Source organism: Myotis lucifugus, unplaced genomic scaffold, assembly GCF_000147115.1.
Source record: "Myotis lucifugus unplaced genomic scaffold, Myoluc2.0 scaffold_42, whole genome shotgun sequence".
Classification (NCBI taxonomy): Eukaryota; Metazoa; Chordata; class Mammalia; order Chiroptera; family Vespertilionidae; genus Myotis; species Myotis lucifugus.
Genome location: NW_005871090.1, coordinates 583,301 through 601,452, shown reverse-complemented (window position 1 = coordinate 601,452; position 18,152 = coordinate 583,301). Strand labels below are relative to the sequence as shown.

At 39.1% G+C, this 18,152-nt stretch overlaps 1 protein-coding gene across 3 annotated transcripts in view; it reads right to left on the bottom strand.

Moving 5' to 3' along the window:
• PLCB4 (phospholipase C beta 4) overlaps window positions 1-18,152 on the bottom strand; it is a 226,939-nt gene that overhangs the window by 44,510 nt on the left and 164,277 nt on the right. For all 3 annotated transcript variants that reach the window (XR_002829038.1, XM_023753181.1, XM_014455104.2), the window contains 6 exons: window positions 17,364-17,443; window positions 16,705-16,789; window positions 13,150-13,240; window positions 11,035-11,130; window positions 5,140-5,234; window positions 1,664-1,699 (listed from right to left, as the gene is read on the bottom strand). Coding sequence is in view for 2 of the 3 variants with exons in the window: in XM_023753181.1 (XP_023608949.1) it covers window positions 1,664-1,699; window positions 5,140-5,234; window positions 11,035-11,130; window positions 13,150-13,240; window positions 16,705-16,789; window positions 17,364-17,443 (483 nt within the window). In the remaining variant the exon portion in view is untranslated. The remainder of the gene's footprint in view (window positions 1-1,663; window positions 1,700-5,139; window positions 5,235-11,034; window positions 11,131-13,149; window positions 13,241-16,704; window positions 16,790-17,363; window positions 17,444-18,152) is intronic.

The following is an 18,152-nucleotide window of genomic DNA, read 5'->3' as shown; positions in this document are numbered from 1 at the left end:
TTCTGATGAAATGAATCTAGGTGGAGGCCCAAGAATTTGCATTTCTAACTAGCTTCCAAGCTCCTCTGGGGGTCCCACGTTGCTTAACACTGCTCTAGGATTTAAGCAACATACATAGTAGTTTATGGTTTTTGTTTTTTAAAAAAGCTTATTCTTAATATAATCTAATAACCTACTACACAGGACAGTATCGTATTGAAATACTGAAATTGTATTATTTTGCATAGAGAAAAAATACTTTAGTTTATTTCTTGGTAAATCAGAAAAAAAAACCAAAAACCAATGCTTTCAAAAGTGAGCAACGTTTTGTTGAGAATTTTGAAAAGCTAAATTTCCTGCACAGATTGCTACAGGTAGATAAATTGCTTAGGCACGTGAATCAGCTCTTCAGTTTTTTTTAAAAAAATGGGCTTATCTGATGACTTGACATTCTAAATCATCAAACTGATTTCACAAATAAAAGCCTCAGATAAAAATCAAATAATATAAGTTATTGGTGTGTTTATTTAAATCATTTTTTTCGTATGTGCCAACCCCCCTAATAGGGCAGAGGCCAGTCTGATTTTTCTTGTGTGTTTAATAATAAGTAACACCAGTATCCTGTGTTGGACACTGGGCTGAATTCCTGCTTGCAATGTCATTATTGCATGCACTATGCATTAATCACGTGTAGGAGAAATTAGAGTCCTACCCACTGACCACCTGAGAAGACTGAGGCCTTGAGGATTAAAATAACTCAGTCACAGCTACTTAGTTCATAAAAAGCAGTGATCAAAGGCCAACCTGTCCATTGTTTATCCCAATACCTTATGATATTCTAGTACAAGAGAATTTCACAAAATCCTGGGAGAGGATTAGGATCAGACTTATCCATAATTAGTCCAAATTTAATATCTTAAAATCTTCTTACACAGTAAGAAGACAGGGTCTTACTCTAATATGATAGGAACCCATAGATAGCAAGACAGTATTGTCTAAAGCTCTGAAGTGTGGGGATCAAATTACAAGGCAAATTTCTGCCCGTGACTGCCATGTCTCACTATTGTAATAAACCATATACATGTACTAAATAAGATTGCTTTGATATCAGGAGGAACTCTGAAGAAGGTAAAATAAACTAAAAATAGAACTTTCCTTTCCTTACAATAAAGTCAATATCTAATAATGTCAAATGAGCTCCCAGAATGTGTGCAATATGAAATTAACAATTTCTCAGAAGGCCAGTGTAGTTAGAATGAAGATTTCCTTTCTATTTCACTACAGTATGTACTTGATGACCAATTATTATTAGGTCATTTGTATTTTCAAAGTCAATGTGTTGATGATCATGTACTCCTGTTCTAGGAATGACACCTCTAATCCAGCTAAGAAAATGCACTAAACACTTATTTTTTTTGGAAAATCATCTTATTCATCTGCCCTACTTTTGTGATTTCATTGGGATGTAATCATTTCACTGCTGTGATTATTTCTTTCTTTTAAAGACTCTTAAAATTAGATGCATCAAGCATGTAAATATTATACCCATAAACTGTAAGCTGGACATTCCATGGGGCAGGGGGAAGATAGAGCAATAACACTTAGAACATCATGTTCAATATTAGGAGGCCACATATGGTGTCTCATAATGAAAACAAAATGCACCAGGAAATTATTTTCTTACCTTTTTGTTGTTTTCATGTTCAAGGTCATCAGAAACCTAGATGAAAGAAAGAAAATGATTTGTTTACTTCTCTAAAGAGCAAAATTCCAAATTTGCCAGCTATACATATGCCCATATTTAAATAAATATGGGTAAACTTGTTATTCTACTTATTTGTCAAGATGGGAATTTATCAATGACATATAGCCATGGACAAGAGTAGGTACTGAAAAGATACTGTTTCATAGACCATAAAAACTCATTTTAATGCTATCTCCCTCCATTGCTGACGGTTTTCATCTATTTAGATCCTTCCTAATGGTAATTTAGTTAGTGATTTAGTCGTGGGGCTTGGGAAATAATCAGTGTGGTCACCTCCCCTGATATGTAAAGGGCACTAAGCATGAAAAATCATTCTTCAGCATTCAACACTCATGTCTGTATATTGATAAAAGCTTTATGTAGTAAAGCAGCATAAAGGCAAGCACTGAGTGTTCGCAGGGATCCAATAGTCTGAGAGCAGTCGAAATTCTCTATCAGAAAAGATAAGGTATAATAGCAGTATTTCTTCAGCTTTGCTCAGCAGACAGATACCCTCCCATTTTCCTACAGCCAAATGTACCTATCACCTACCTGCATTTCCATCCACTGTCTTCAATAGTTAAGAATCTCTGCTCCAATCAAAGACCACACCTTCAAGTCACCATGATCCCACAGACAGTTAGCCCCTCTCTCTCCCACAGACTTAATCTCCCCTCTCTACTTGCACCATTTCCAACAGTTGGCAAACTCCAGCTCATTCATATTAAAAATAATACCCCCTAGACTCCTCAGGCTACCTTTAACCACCAGCCCATTTCTTACTCCTCTTTATAGCAAAGCTACTCAAAAGTATAGTTTCTACTCATTCATACATACTCTAGTGGCCCCCACCACTGCATTGAAACTTCACTTTTCCAGGTCGCCACTGTTCCCAATCCAATGGACACTCTTGAGTCTGCTTAGTTATTCAACAGAATCATCAAAATCAATCACTTTGCCAGGTGCTAGGGGGCTGGGGAGCAGTTTGTTGGTCAAAGGATATAAACTTCTAGTTATAAGATGAATACGTCCCAAGGATTGAATGTACAGCAGTGACAATAGTTAACAGAACTGTTTTATATACTTGAAAGGTGCTGCAAGGTCAGATCTTAAATGTTCTCACCACATGAATGACAAGGTAATTATGTGAGGTGATGGATGCGCTAACTAACCTTACTGTACACCTTAAACTTACACAATACAAGGTGGGGCAAAAGTAGGTTTACACTTGTGAGTACATAAAACACAGAGTTTATTCTTATATTATTGCATTATTTTCCATATGAACAACTGGAAACTTCTTTTGCTCCGCCTTGTATTATGTCCATTATATCTCAATAAAACTGGGGAAAACGATCAACCACTCAGTCTTTCTCTCAACACTGTTCTCTTGTCTTCCTTGTTTTCATTGCCTGGGTTCACTTCCACTTCTCTGGCTATATTTTGCTCTTCTTTACTGGCCCCTCTTCTGTGAGTCTCCTTTAAATAGGACCTCCATTTATGCCTCTTTCCATGAAGCATCTAAATTATTTCCAGGGTTTCAATAATATCTTCTGAACTGCAAATGTATCTCTCTAGCCCAACCTCTCTTCTAGTTCTAGATACAGGTGATGATGTTGCTAGTGATGATGATAATGACAATGGTGAAGATGATCATAAGACTTTTATAGAAGTTTCAATGTGCCAGGAGCCATTCTACGTTCTTTATATATACTAAACCCATTCACTCTTCATCGTGGGCCAATTATCATTTTTCACATGAAGAAACCAAGGCACTGAGAGATTAAGGAACTTACCAAGGTTATACAGTTAGGAAATAAACCCAGGGTCAGATGTAAATGCTATGTAAACACCTAGAAGGCACGTAAGTATCTCACAGGCCTCAAACAGCCTGTCTTACTTGAAACTCCTGAATTCTTTCTCTTCCAGTCTTCCCCAAGGTTTACCCAAGTCCTCAAACACAAGTCTTAAAGAGTCATCTTGCTTTCCCACTCCCACATCTCTCTCACTTCCCCACATTCAATCCATCAGCAAGATGAGTCATTTTTGCTTCCTCAATAGATCCTGAACCACTCAATCCTCTGTACTTACTCTCCCATTAAACCCTCAGAGGTCTGGCCTTGTATGACAGCCTAGCTTACCTGCTTTTCCTGCATGCACTCTGGCTTCCTTCTAAACTCCTCTCCATATGGTAACCGTAGTGATTTTAAAAAGCTCCTACTAGGTTACATTGTGCTCTCCTTTAAATATTCTCATTGGCTTCACATTTCACTTAAATTAACACCTGAGTTTCTCACGATGGCCTCCCAAACCCTGCATCATCTAGTTCGCACCTGCATGTGCAATCTCATCTTGTTTCACTCTACCCCTCACTCAGTTCACTCTGGTTACACTGTCTTTGTTGTTACTCTTGTGGTCCCTCTGCAAATAAAGTTATTTTTCTATTTCTGTGCATGTCTGGTTCCTCTTTACCCTCTGGGTTCTGATTTCTTTATTCCCTCCATATTAGTCTCACTTTTAGTTTCATAATAGCACTTTTCACAAATTATAATCATATAATTGACTGTTTACTTGTTTGTTGTCTATTTCCCACTCTCTTCCTATAAACTCCTATCAGACTATACCCTCTATGAGGGCAGAAACTAAGTGTGTTTTTACCTTTCTGGGTTGTTATAGCCTATACTGTGCCTGGCACATAGTAGGTACACAAAAAGTATTTTTCTTGCTGAGTGGTTGACTAGATGGGAATATTTTTATGCTTACTCTACATTAGTAGGGAGATGAGCTATCTATCTAGTAGAGCTGGTTTTTGTAATGAGGGCTTGCTTGTGATGATCAGGGATCATTTTCCTAATGATTTCAACAGGCTCACCTTTGCCACTAGGATGCTGCTGTTGTTGTCTCCGTATTTAGTGTGCTGCAGGAATTTTTAAAACATGTGATACCTGACTTATTTAGTTGGGGGCACTACCCTCTTTTCCTTTAGATTGTCAAATAAAGAATGACAATAGCCAACCCAACATCAGCTGTCTGATCAAAATTACAGAATACCTATTTTTTTGCCAGCTCAAAACACATATATATATATATGCTGCAGAATTTTAGTTAATTAGTTTTTGTGTGCCATGAGATGAAAAACGTTGAAAATCACTGACCTACAATAATGCAACAAATGAAAGTGTTCAAAGGATACTGGGTAGCAGTCAATACTAGGGATGACTAAAGAGTAATTTAAATGTCTCTCCTAACTTAATATTATGTGTATCTTGAGTTCAGATAGTAATCTGGCCACCGGATTTAAATGAGGAATTATAGGCTATTTTAGTCTCTTGTGGTGGTTACATTTCTAAAATTGTATAATTAACAGCTGCTGCCTCTTGAGAACTATGAAATAAAGGGGACACCAAAATGCTGACCTTCTTGACACTATTCGCAACAACTTCCTTGTGACCCAAGTCATCAAGTTCACTTCCAAATTTGTATTCAGGATGAGCTTCTTCCTCTTGGTCAACTGCATGAAAGACAAAAGAAATATCCATGAAGCCACATTACCACCAAGTAATCAGACCTTCTCCGTCATCGTGGGGGGAACAAAAGCCCTTTTAGAGGAGAAGGAAGCTAAAAGCAAATGGGAACATTGAAATATGCAATTTTTTTCAAATAGAACTCTCACTAAACTCTTAACAAGGAGCATATCTTGTTATTTGTTCTTTCTCTTGCATCTAGCATGGTATTGGACATGATTAATGCTTAATAATGTATTCCTAAGTGATTGATGATTTCCATCCCGTACACTAACCCTAAAAGTGAAAGCCTCAACACCTCAAGAATACCTGTAACTCATAAAAATTATATTTTGATCTTTCATGAGATCTAGAGAAAAAAGAAGATACCAGAAAAAGAAAATACATTTGATAATTTTGAAAAAGGAGACAAAAATGTCCACAAGTTATTATGTGACAGAAAAAAAAGAAAGAAACAAGAAGAGCTTGGAAGGCCTGTATTGCTCCTGTAGGCCACTTGTCAAACCTGGCTAAGGTTTCAAAGGCTCTGAAGTCATTTCTCAGGCTCATGCCAGGGGAGAAGCTAGAAGTAGGGGCTAAATAAAGTGGGAGCACTCAGTCCATGGCCCAGGTTGTAAAAGGAGGCACAGACCCATTGGGTCCATGGCCCAGGAAAGTGACAAGAACTCTGGTACCCACCCAAGTCCATTAGTGGAAAAAGAATCACTCGTTAGAAAAAAATTTGATTAAATTTTAACAGAAATAATCACGAGGGATAGTACAGATGTAGGGAAGTAGCTGAGAGGATAGAATAATCCACTTGAATTTCTCTTTAACCCATTGTACGCCATAAGCGTCTATACAGACCTTCCCCAAACGCCATGAGCATCTATTAAAAAAAAATGTTTTCCCTAAGTGGCAGCCCTGACCAATTTTAAAATCATTTTTCGTGAGTATTTTCAGCTGAAAATATTCAAGAACACCCGAATTATGAGTAATATATTTATTTTTATAATATTCATTGCGAATTGATTTTTTAAATTAAATTCAAAATATCGTGGCATGTGGGGATAGTTTCCGTTTTGGATGCGTGGTAGTTAACTGGTTAAAGACTTAGGAATGTCTCACATGCTGGTGTGAGATCTGGATTCCCATGATTCCCTGAAAAGAATTTGCCTAAAACCTAGCCAGAATCCTTGAGGGACCTGTATTGTAAAACAACAGTGAAATAATTTCTGAATATGGACTCACAAGGGAGGTTAGCAGACCCATAACAATTAGAGCTATTTTTCAAAAGCATGTTTAAAATGTGCGAAGTAAAAGGCAAGAACAGGAGTAAATGTAAAACGATTGCACTGATTCAAAGATGCATTTCCCACCCCCACAACATTTTAATATAACTGACATTGCAATGTTTCCTTCAATTGATGGTATTTTAAAATTCATAGAAAGCATTTTTCTTTCTTAGTCCAAATAAAATAGTGGTGTCTTTTAACTGATGTTATATTGGATTTGGAATTTGAGAGACTGCTTAAAGCAAGGTGCTATTTCAGGCAAGGTATGAAGGTGAGGCCCTGGAGACACACACCCTCCTCTTGTGGAACTGATCTTCTGGTGAGGGGATATTCTCGAGGCAGATGATTAAAATCAAAACAAAACAAAAAACAGTAGGTCATATAGGCTTTGGGCAGGAAAAAGAGAATTTGGAAGAGCTAGACTAAGTCTTAATCTAGTCTAGTATATTTATTTTACAGAAGAAATAGATTCAGATATATGATTTGACTTGTGAAGCCACAGAGTAAGATGTGGATTAGATTTCTCCAGATTCTTAGCACAATGGTCTTAATGTGACACTGGGTTTCCATGACCCACAGTCTATAACAAACGATTTTGAAACTTCCCACCATCACTATTAAATTTTCATTTCATGTATCTCTAGTCCAGCGGTTCTCAACCTGTGGGTCACAACCCCTGAAAATACATCCTGCATATCAGATATTTACATTACGATTCATAACAGTAGCAAAATTACAGTTATGAAGTAGCAACGAAAATAATTTTATGGTTGGGGGTCACCACAACATGAGGAACTGTATTAAAGGGTCGCGGCATTAGGAAGGTTGAGAGTCTAGTCCAACTTGCCCAGCCAGATATAAACTACTTGAATCCAGGGGTATGTTTCATACAAGTGGTAGAGATTTAATAACTACTTTAAAAGAGTTGTATGGATGAATGTTATCATCTCTTGAGTGTGCAAATATGTACAGACATGTATAGTTCTGACATTCCCCACTGCTTGTCTCACAGTCCTGGGAGTCATGTGTCCTTCTGAATCTAAATCGGGCTAACGAATGGGCACATGCTTGGACTGAGAGCCTTTTCTATTTCCTACAGCCTCCAAGCAGCCTGCCCTTTTGAACTATGCTTGGTTTCCTCTTGCCTGCTGTGTCCAAGTGTTTAAATTAGAGACTCTAGTCATTTGGGTGTAGTAGGGTCATACTGTGCGGTCAGGGTAATGACAGCCAACTGGTAGACCAGAACTATGACTATATATTATTGAGGGAACCTAAGAATCAAATATATAACTGGTAAAGCAGAAACCTCTATGCCTTTAAAGAGAAATTCAAATGAATCATTCTATCCTCCCAGCTACTTTCCTACATCTATACTATCCCTCATGATTATTTCTGTTAAAATTTAATCAAAATCTCAAGCATATTTTGAAATAACATGGGAGCCACTAGAGGCATATTTTTGTCTATAAGAATAATTAACATATTCATAAAAGTTGGGAAAGTACCCTTAAGGGTGATAAGTGGAATCACACTGATCGTCATTTTAGATTAATGTGTGTTCAAAAGTTCTCACATCGTTGACTTTCATCAGTTATATTCTTTCTCCTTAAAACTTTTTTTAACAACCATTTTACATATTTGAGTTTTCTTTGTATTCCTGTATATTAGAAGGGCAGTATTGTAAGGTACAAAAGGAGATAAGGCAATTCTAGAATCGAATCTCAGTCCCACTGCTTACCAGCTATGGAATCATGTCAAAATGTTGGTGTAACAATGGTAGTTATTTTTTTCTCTCGTTAGTTTATTCCATTATTCTGCAGTTTGTTTTACTGGATTATAGTATCTAGTAATGCCTTCATGTTTTTGAATAGCATCTATTAAGTGTAAGTTAAGAAACTGTTTTTACCTAAGAGTTATCTTTTCAAATTTTACAAGTATTTTACTGAACTTTTGAACATAGCTCTTTCAATATTTTATTCTTAAATCTTGTTTAGGTTTATTATTTGCAAAAACTGTGAAATAATATAGTAGACATTATGGTAGACTATTTTCCAAAGACAGCTACTGTAACATCTGCCTTCCCACCTGCTCTTCTACAATGTGACCTTCCTGCGCACCCACCTCCTGGAACCTGGGTGGGTGCTAAGTCTGATTTGATGCATAGCATAGAGAGGAAGTGATGACATCCCAGGTCCAGGTGTAGCTTTTAAATAGTTTAGCAGCTTCTGTTTTCTGCTTCTTGGAAAAAACAACAACACAGGACCACTGTGCTGTGAGAAGCCCAAACCACATGGAGAGGCCACATGGGGGTGCTTGGGTCAGCAGGCGCAGCAGAGCTCCCAGCAGACACAGCTGCCAGCCATGTGAGTGAGCCATCTTGGACAACTGGCCCAACTAAACCTTCTGATGAATCCAGCCCCAGATGTCATCTGTGGGCCACCGCATGAGAAACCTCAGGGAGAACTACCAACCTGAGCCCAGATGACCCACAGAACTGAGAAGATAATAGTGTTGTTTTACGCCTCTAAATTTTGGGGTGATGTGTTACACAGTAATAGGTAACCATAGCAGGCATTGATCAAATAATATCAGGTAACTTTGGCCTTCTAGACCTCCCCTGCCATATAAAGCTTATGAAAGTAAGTCATTCTGACTTTTCTCTGGGAGTGAAATTGAACCCACTGTTTGCATGTGCAACATAGACCACGGTTAGAAGTCTTTACTTACAAGGCAGTGATGGTGAACCTTTTGAGCTCGGCGTGTCAGCATTTTGAAAAACCCTAAATTAACTCTGGTGCCGTGTCACATATAGAAATTTTTTGATATTTGCAACCATAGTAAAACAAAGATTTATATTTTTGGTATTTATTTTATATATTTAAATGCCATTTAACAAAGAAAAATCAACCAAAAAAATGAGTTCGCGTGTCAGAGGTGACATAGGTTCGCCATCACTGTACTAAGGGGTTATGAATAAGATTAGTTAATTCTTGTATCTTTCAAGTTTTTACCTATAATATTAAACTTTCCTACTCTTGTATTTCAGATGTTTACATAACAAGTATATAAACATATAACAAGTATATGTTTATTTTATATACTAGAGGCCTGGTGCACAAAATTCGTAAATGCTGTGGGGAGAGGAGGGGTCCCCTCAGCTCGGCCTGCACCCTCTTGCAGTCCAGGAGTCCTTGGGGTATGTCCGACTGACAGTTTAGGCCCACTCCCCATGGAGGTGTGAGAGGCTCCCGACACCACCACTGTGCTCGCCATCCATGAGCCCGGTTTCTGGCTGAGTGGCGTTCCCCTTGTGGGAGCACACTGATCACCAGGGGGCAGCTCCTGCATTGAGCAGGATGGGGCCAAAACCAGCTCTCTGACATCCCCCGAGAGGTCCCGGATTGCAAGAGGGTGCAGGCCAGGCTGAGGGACCCACCAGTGCACAATCGGGGCCGGGGAGGGACTCGGGAGGTTGGACAGCCAGGGAGGGACTGCAGGAGGGCTCCAGGGCGTGTCCGGCCCATCTCACTCAGTCCCCATCAGCCAGACCCCAGCAGCAAGCTAACCCTATCAGTCGGAGCATCTGCCCCCTGGTAGTCAGTGCACGTCATAGTGAGCGGTTGAGCAGGCTTAGCATATCATTAGCATATTACACTTTAATTGGTTTAGCGGATGACCGGATGACCGGACACTTAGCATCTTAGGCTTCTATGATATAGGATAAGTATTTCTAAATTATTTAGCCCAAAGCCACTCTCTAAATCCAAGGCACTGTCTAACCAACAGATACACAGTGCATGTCCAAATTATTTTGTTAATCAGTTCTCATGCTACATAATGAACAAATAACTTTCTAAACAGTCCACACCTCTCAAGAGGCCCATTAAAACTACATTATGGTTGTTCCCATATGGCCAAAGTAAAACAGAAGCTAATAGCAAATATTCAAATATGTTAAACAAGGCTGTCTTTGTTAAAATTATCTACCTACTTAGATGCAGTGAGCTGGTTATTCGAAGGAATTCGAATTTTAAAACTGGCTTTGAGTTTCCAGTTCATTTTGTGTGTGCATACAAACCAATCATTTACTTGTGGCTCTTTGCTCACATTCCTGTCCTTTTAACTTGCCTTATTACTATCATCATTAACAAGTTTATGTGTTTGTTTATAGGAAGGACTGCAAATATCCTTTTACTCCAACCCCTGCCTCCGATAGCAAGGGCTTTAAAGAGTCTCTGGCTGTGAATTTCTGCTGAACAGCTGAGTGAATTGCACAATAGGAAGTGAGATGACTAAGTAACTAAAATCTGGTGCCCAAGAAAACTGAAAGTAACACTATTTGAAAAAATACCCCAAAATACCAAAAGATGAAGTTTGGTGCATGAACATACACCTGACTATTAAGAATTAAAATGTCACATTATATAAAAGAATCCACTGAGACATTCAATGTTTAATTTAAAAAGTACTTTTGTGACATGTAAATGAAAAACAACAACAACACACAACTTACCACTTTCTATTTCTTCCTCATTATCATCCTCTAAGATGCTAACTGGAGCAGCAGATTCTCCAGCTTCCATCATGCTTTTCAAAGCTTCGAGCTGCTCTAGAAGGAGAAGGTGATGGATGTTAAATCACTTATAGAGCCTAGGATTTAAGATTCACACTGAAAGGGAAATAAAAGGGAAAGAAATGCATTGTCTAGGCTCCTCTGGGCTATGGCCGTAAGGCCTCTGTCTCACCCAGTCCTGGTGGATGACCTTAAGGAACATGCAACAGCCAGACTCTCCACACATGGTGAAGAACATGGGTGAACTGCCCACTTTTCAGAGGCGTGAGAGGGGGCCTCAGTCATTGTGAAGGATTCCTGTTAAGTCTTGATAACAAAAGCCCGTGATTGGAGGACAATTCAGGTGAAGTGACAGAAAAGAAACACGCACATTGAAAATGACCAAACTCCAGGAAAGAGTATTTGCCACAGCTATGCCCAGGGTTATTACCCTAACACATAAAAACCCCTTAGTAAGTCCGTAAGATAAAGACAAAATAGCCGAAACCGGTTTGGCTCAGTGGATAGAGCGTCGGCCTGCGGACTGAAGGGTCCCAGGTTCGATTCCGGTCAAGGGCATGTACCTGGGTTGTGGGCATATCCCCAGTGGGAGATGTGCAGGAGGCAGCTGATCGATGTTTCTCTCTCATCGATGTTTCTAACTCTCTATCTCTCTCCCTTCCTCTCTGTAAAAAATCAATAAAATATATTTAAAAAAAAAAAAAAAAAGATAAAGACAAAATAATTTTAAAAATGGAAAAAGGAGAAATCATAAATGATGATAAAGAAGCTAGTTTTCAAAGACACATAAATAAAAAATTGAAGTATCATTGTCTTCTAGTGTTGAGTACCCAGGCTATAAAAATGGCCAACAGCCAGCATTAAGAATAGGGCTGGGAAACAGGCTGTCTCGCATATTATAGTGAGAGTATAACTTGGTACAACTTTTCTGAAAGACAAGATATATCACAGTATAAAATGTGTCTGTTCTTTGACCAACTGACTCTAACTGTACAAATTGATTCCAAGGAGAAGGCTGCACAAATGTACAAAATGAGGATTCAGGCATGTTTATCATTGTTGTTTTCATAGTAATGAAAAATCCATCAACTTGGGACTGGTGAAAGGATTGCATATACCACAATAAATTCTGCATTGTGTTTCATACTAGTACATTAAAATTAAAGTCAGTATGTAGATTTACCTTCTCCTTCTACTAAATGTAAATATACTTGGTTGAATTAAAAATAATTTTTGAAATGAGTACACTTCACATGATCCTAATTTTGTTAATATGTATGCATATGTCTAAACATGCATGTATGTATGCATCTATAGTATATGTATCTATGTATAAAATATATAATATAGTGTTATTTTATTAGTTTCTTATACTTTTTTGTTGTCTTCACTTTCCAATAGCATCATTGCTTTTGTAATAAAGGAAAACTATAATTAATACAATTAAAATGCTAATTTCGACTACCTAGGGAAAAAACACAATGCAACCATACAATATTTGATGCTACTAATATATTGAACTAAGAGATTTGTTGAAAGATAATATTCTAGGAAAATACAGGGGGAGATATCTTTGTAAAATCATTTCTCTCTTAACCTCTCTACATTCACACACACACACACACACACACACACACACACACACACACACATACATCCACACTTTCACATTTACCTAGGATCCTTAGATATGTATGTATCACATGAGCAAAGTGCAAGGAAAACTTTTCAAAAGGAGTTTAGAGCATATAAAATGACAAAATGCTAGTTCCTTATATTTTAATAAATTTGAAAATGCCTCTTCCACTTCTTATTTCTCCTTGGGATCCCTTCAAATTCTGTTATATGAATATGCTTTTCCCACTGCAGAAACGAACTGATGCAGAAACTAAACTTAAATGAAAATGTGGCAACTTAAATGAAAATATGTAACATCACAACTACACCCTCTCCCCCAAATCCATGGTTTTAAAACATATTGCATTCTAAACAGCTGAATTGTTGAAACACACAAGGTGTGTATGCACCCATCATAGATGCATGTATTTGACTTACTTTGTTCAACCTCAGGTTTCAGCCGTTTATTTTTGATGAGTATTTTTCTTTTGAGGTCATTGGGGGATGGCAAAGGCCTGCCTGGTTCAAGCTACAGAAAAACAGAAAAGGCTGAATTAGTGACAGGTTGTGCTTCTCCATTCTCATTCCCAGTCCAGAATGATCAGAGGCCTGTGAATTATTCCACTCATATCCACTAGATGGCACTCAGCACAGTTTTATGATTTCCTTCCCCAGTCCCAGTTAGTCCACCATATCCAACTGTGTCTTAGACTATTGTGGCAAACTTGACCTCCACATCACCTCCAGGGTATGCAGAGCTGCCCCACCTTCCCCCATGGAGCTGGGTCTGACCTGGGGTGGTGTCCGGGGAGGAATTCCTGCCCAAATTCAGGCTTCACCCTTTTTAAATATCTGGTAAAGTGCAAAGAATCATTGTGGCCGCTTAGGTCAGAATTGGCTTTCCCAACCACAAGGTCTCCCCTGGTCTCTCCAAGTGTTGGATGGCACAGTAAGCCTCTCTGCTCAGTCTGACCCAACCTCTACACTTGGAACTATAGTTTTGTGGGTTCCATAAGGGTAACAAGAATGGAGTGGTCTTAATTACTGAAATCTGACCTCTATTATGGTTTCATTTGCTTGGATTTATGTCTGCAAAGGAAGTTCCCTTTCTTCTATTACCTCTAATCCATTTAACTTAGCCATCCATTCCCCCATCCATCCATCTATATACCCACCCACCCACTAACCACCCACTCTTATCCATCCATTCAGGCATCCATTCATTTTCAAAACTAATTTTTATACTACTTAATATGCAAGGCACTATGCATTCCTATGTCTGTGTTTCCTCAAACGAAAAACTTTGCTGAAATTCTGCTTTCGGGAAGCCTGTTGTAAACTGGTCCACTCCACAGCACTCTCTCTTGAACCTGGAAATCTCCAATAAATATTTCACACATCATAGGCCACCTTCTTTTTACTTATGTTGTTACATTTGTGTCCTGTGTCCTACACCCCCGCCGTACCCCACAATCGGAAGCTTTTTGGTTCAGGGAGCAAGTCTTACTCCCATTTCTATTACCTATGCTTCTCATAACACCTTTGAGGCATGTGCATATAACTCCACAGAGAACACACTGGTCTTTCCCCCAAAGCAAGCCCCTTAGCCCAACTGGAAAATAAAATAAACGGAGGGCCTAGGTGACAAAAAAGTGAGATAAAAAATCAGGGATATTTCTTAGCTTGAATCAGTTGGAGACTAGGATTAATGCCCCGGTAGTTTATTTGGGAAGCTGGCCCAGGACACTCCAAGAGGAGTAGGAAAGTGATAAAAAGGAGACAGGCAGCCAATCAAGAGTGTGTTCTCAGACAAGTTATCGCTCTGGGCGACTGGACAGCGGCCCTGCTGGGGAACCCTGGGGAATGGTGGGAAACATGTGCTCGGAGTTATCCCTTCTGAAGAGTGAGGGAGCATGGGGTGGGGGTGTTAATTCTCTGGCACTTCTGGCCTGTCTTTCACCCGTGGACAGAGCAGGCTCCCGTGACCAGAGCTCTCCCTGGGAGAAAAGCTGCAGGCTGGAAGTCAGCTGAAAGGCAGGCCAGTACGCAGAGAAATAGGACAGAGCTCGTGGACATGCACAGGGTGCCTGCAGTTGTGACTTCAGTAAACTGAAGAGAATCAGGGGGTGGGTGCAAAGGATACAATATCCTTGTCTCCTGCATATTTTTTCTGCTCCCATAGATCGCTTCTGAAAAAAACCTCATTGTTCAACCACTGGATGTGTTTGCTCACAGGTAACATGAAGCACTTTCCTTCATGTCAGCCATTGTCATGTTCTACGGCCACCTCATGCTACTATGTCTGGGCCCATCAGCTGTTTGTCAAGAGTGGGGCATTTGACCCAGTAATCCCACTTCTATGAATATATCCAAAGAAATCAGAAATACCAATCAGAAAGGATATATGCATCCCTATGTTCAGAGCAGCACAATTTACAATAGCTAAGATTTGGGAACAGCCTAAGTGCCCATCAGCAGATGAGTGGATTAAAAAACTGTGGTACACATCTACACAATGGAATACTACACTGCTGTAAAAAAGAAGGAACTTTTACCATTTGCAACAGCATGGATGAACCTGGAGAGCATTATGCTAAGCGAAATAATCCAGTCGGAGAAAGATAAATATCACATGATCTCACTCATTATGTGGGATATAATGAACAACATAAACTGATGAACAAAAATAGATCCAGAGACAGAGAAGCATCAAAAAGACCATCAAACCTTAGAGGGAAGGCAGGGGAGTGTTGGGGCGGGGGGGGGGGGATGGTGGTAAGAGATCAACCAAAGAACTTGTATGAATGCATATTAGCATAACCAATGGACACAGATACTGGGATGGTGGGGGCTTATCCTGGGGGGTGGGAGTGGCCAGGGAGGGGTCGATGGGGGAAAAAGAAGACATATGTAATACTTTAAACAATAAGAAAAGAAAAAAAAGAATGGAGCAAACTTTTACTACTGTGCTTCGTTTTATACTTTGTGCATTAGCTGTCTTGCTACTCATAAGATCTGTGACAGTGGATTTTAACCACGGGGGTTATAGATCTTTGTAAAAGTGTGATAAACTCTCAGGATGTTTATATTAAAAAAATTGTATGCAATTATCATGAGTTCACAGACCCTACAAAACCCTTGGATGGTCCACAGGTTAACAATTCTTTGTTTGATGAAGAAATTAGCAGGTATAAAAATAAAATGCAAAAGAAGTACATAAAACATTGTCCAAGTATTTATTTTGGAGTTGAGAACTTGAACTTCAGTCTTCTATGACTTCAATCTGTGAACTTCCTGTAGCAACAGGTTCCCATGGGTGCTGAATCCTGGGTGTACATTTGATTCACCTGAAGAGATTTTTTTTAAAAAAAAAAAACCCACCATGCTCAGGCCCGACCTGGATCAATTAAATCAGGATCTCTGAGTGGGGCCCTGGCAAAGGTATTTTTAGCAGTTCCCTCAGGTGGTCCTAACATAAAACTAGAGTTGAGAATGACTGCTGAGTCTACCCATGGTAGGCAAACTGTGGCTTGCGAGCCACATGCAGCTCTTTGGCCCCTTGAGTGTGGCTCTTCCTAAGCCTTAGGAGTACCCTAATTAAGTTAATAACAATGTACCTACCTATATAGTTTAAGTTTAAAAAATTCAGTTCTCAAAAGAAATTTCAATCGTTGTACTGTTGATATTTGGCTCTGTTGACTAATGAGTTTGCCGACCACTGGTCTAGACCCTTGGCCAGTGGGCACTTTATGAAATTTTAGGACCGAGATCACAGAAACCAAAAGATCCCCAAGATCTGAATTAAATGGAACCCAAGGTTTATGTTTCTTTCTACACATCTCTCTAAAGCATAATGAAAGCTTTCTGTACCAACAAATTTAAATAAAAATGAAGATCTTCAGCATTAGTCCGTCAGAACTACTTGACCCCTTAGGAATGAATTTCAAAACAAATTCATTCATGTTAGAAATATGGTTAGCTAAAAATACATACTGGATGTGATTCAAGTGCTTGTTTCAACAGGAGATCCCCAAATAGATCTTCGCAATATTTGGACATCTTGTACTGTTGATATTTGCTGAAAAGAAAGAAATGGCATTTGTAAATTCAAACATCCATTAACTGTCCAAGAAGAAGAAACACTCATTCCTCGGCAATTAAAAACTTCCACTCCACAAAATGCATGACTGCCCTCTTGATGTTCACTAAGAGGTACTGTTATATACCACAAACTGTAACCAGTGTCTTAAAAAAAAAAAAAAGATTCTGCCCCTGCACTAAGAGCCGAAAAACAGAATTAAAAAAATGTCTTTCAAATTCATGAAGTCTGATTTTAAATATATTGCCAAGTCTTCCAACTCAATGTAACTTTGGGCACGGTGCCCTGATATCTGCCCTTTTGTTTAGAGAAAGCATCTCTAGAACACATTAAGATGACTTAGTTTTGTTTGTTTATTTTTTTGGAGGTGAGGAGCAGTAGTAGATTGGGGTTTTCTTTCGTTTTAGCTTTTTTTTTTTAATCACAAAAGACTGATTATGTGTTGCATAAGACCAAACAAACTATTCGATTATTTAAAAAGATGTAGAGCTGGAGTGGAGATGGGGATTAGGAAACAACCCTTAGAGATTTGGAGTAGGATGTATCACTATACCTGCAGTGATTTTCAAAGGAGAGAATTACAGGATATTCAGATGTGACAAATGCCGTTTCCTTGATGGCTTGAATAACATCCTTTGAAAATAAAAGAGTGTTAATGAGAGAGAAGAGCAAAAAAAGTTAAGGAACCTGAAACCAATCAGAGACTATTAATTTGAGCTTTTCAGAAAGTCAATTCTGGCAATTCAGGTCTGGAGAACCCATTTACCTCGGTACCTCTACAGGTTGAATTCCCCACAGAGAGACCCAGATGAAGTTAAGGGTTAGTGATAATCTTTTTCACAACCATCTTTTCCTTCTCCAAAACTATGGTGCTATTAACAGAAGACAGTTCACCTACATGGCAGGCTAGTTCCTGGATCAATAATCTGCCTAGACAGGTTCCGAGGTCACCTGGTGGAGTGGTGAGCTTTGGGCACAGCGATTTTCACAACAGACCACTATTCTGCTCCTCTCGCCTTGAGGAGAAATGCGATGATAACACCCTATGAACTGCTGGAAGTCTTTATTCATTTTCTCTGCATCTGGGAATCAGTCTGTGGCTACATTTCATTAATTTGATGAAGACTCCTGTGAACTGATGTGACATTTACAGTATCCCTTGTTCCCTATTAGCCTGGTGAGGGGGAGGCGGGGAGTTAAGCAGCATGTGAGGTTAAACAGGGAGGTGCTCTGGATGCCCCTCTCTGAACTGAGGGCTTCGTCACTTGAAACTACTTTGAAAGAGCTGAGCATGTCCCCACCATGATCTCTGGTAACAGACGGCTGCCTCACTCTCTGCTTA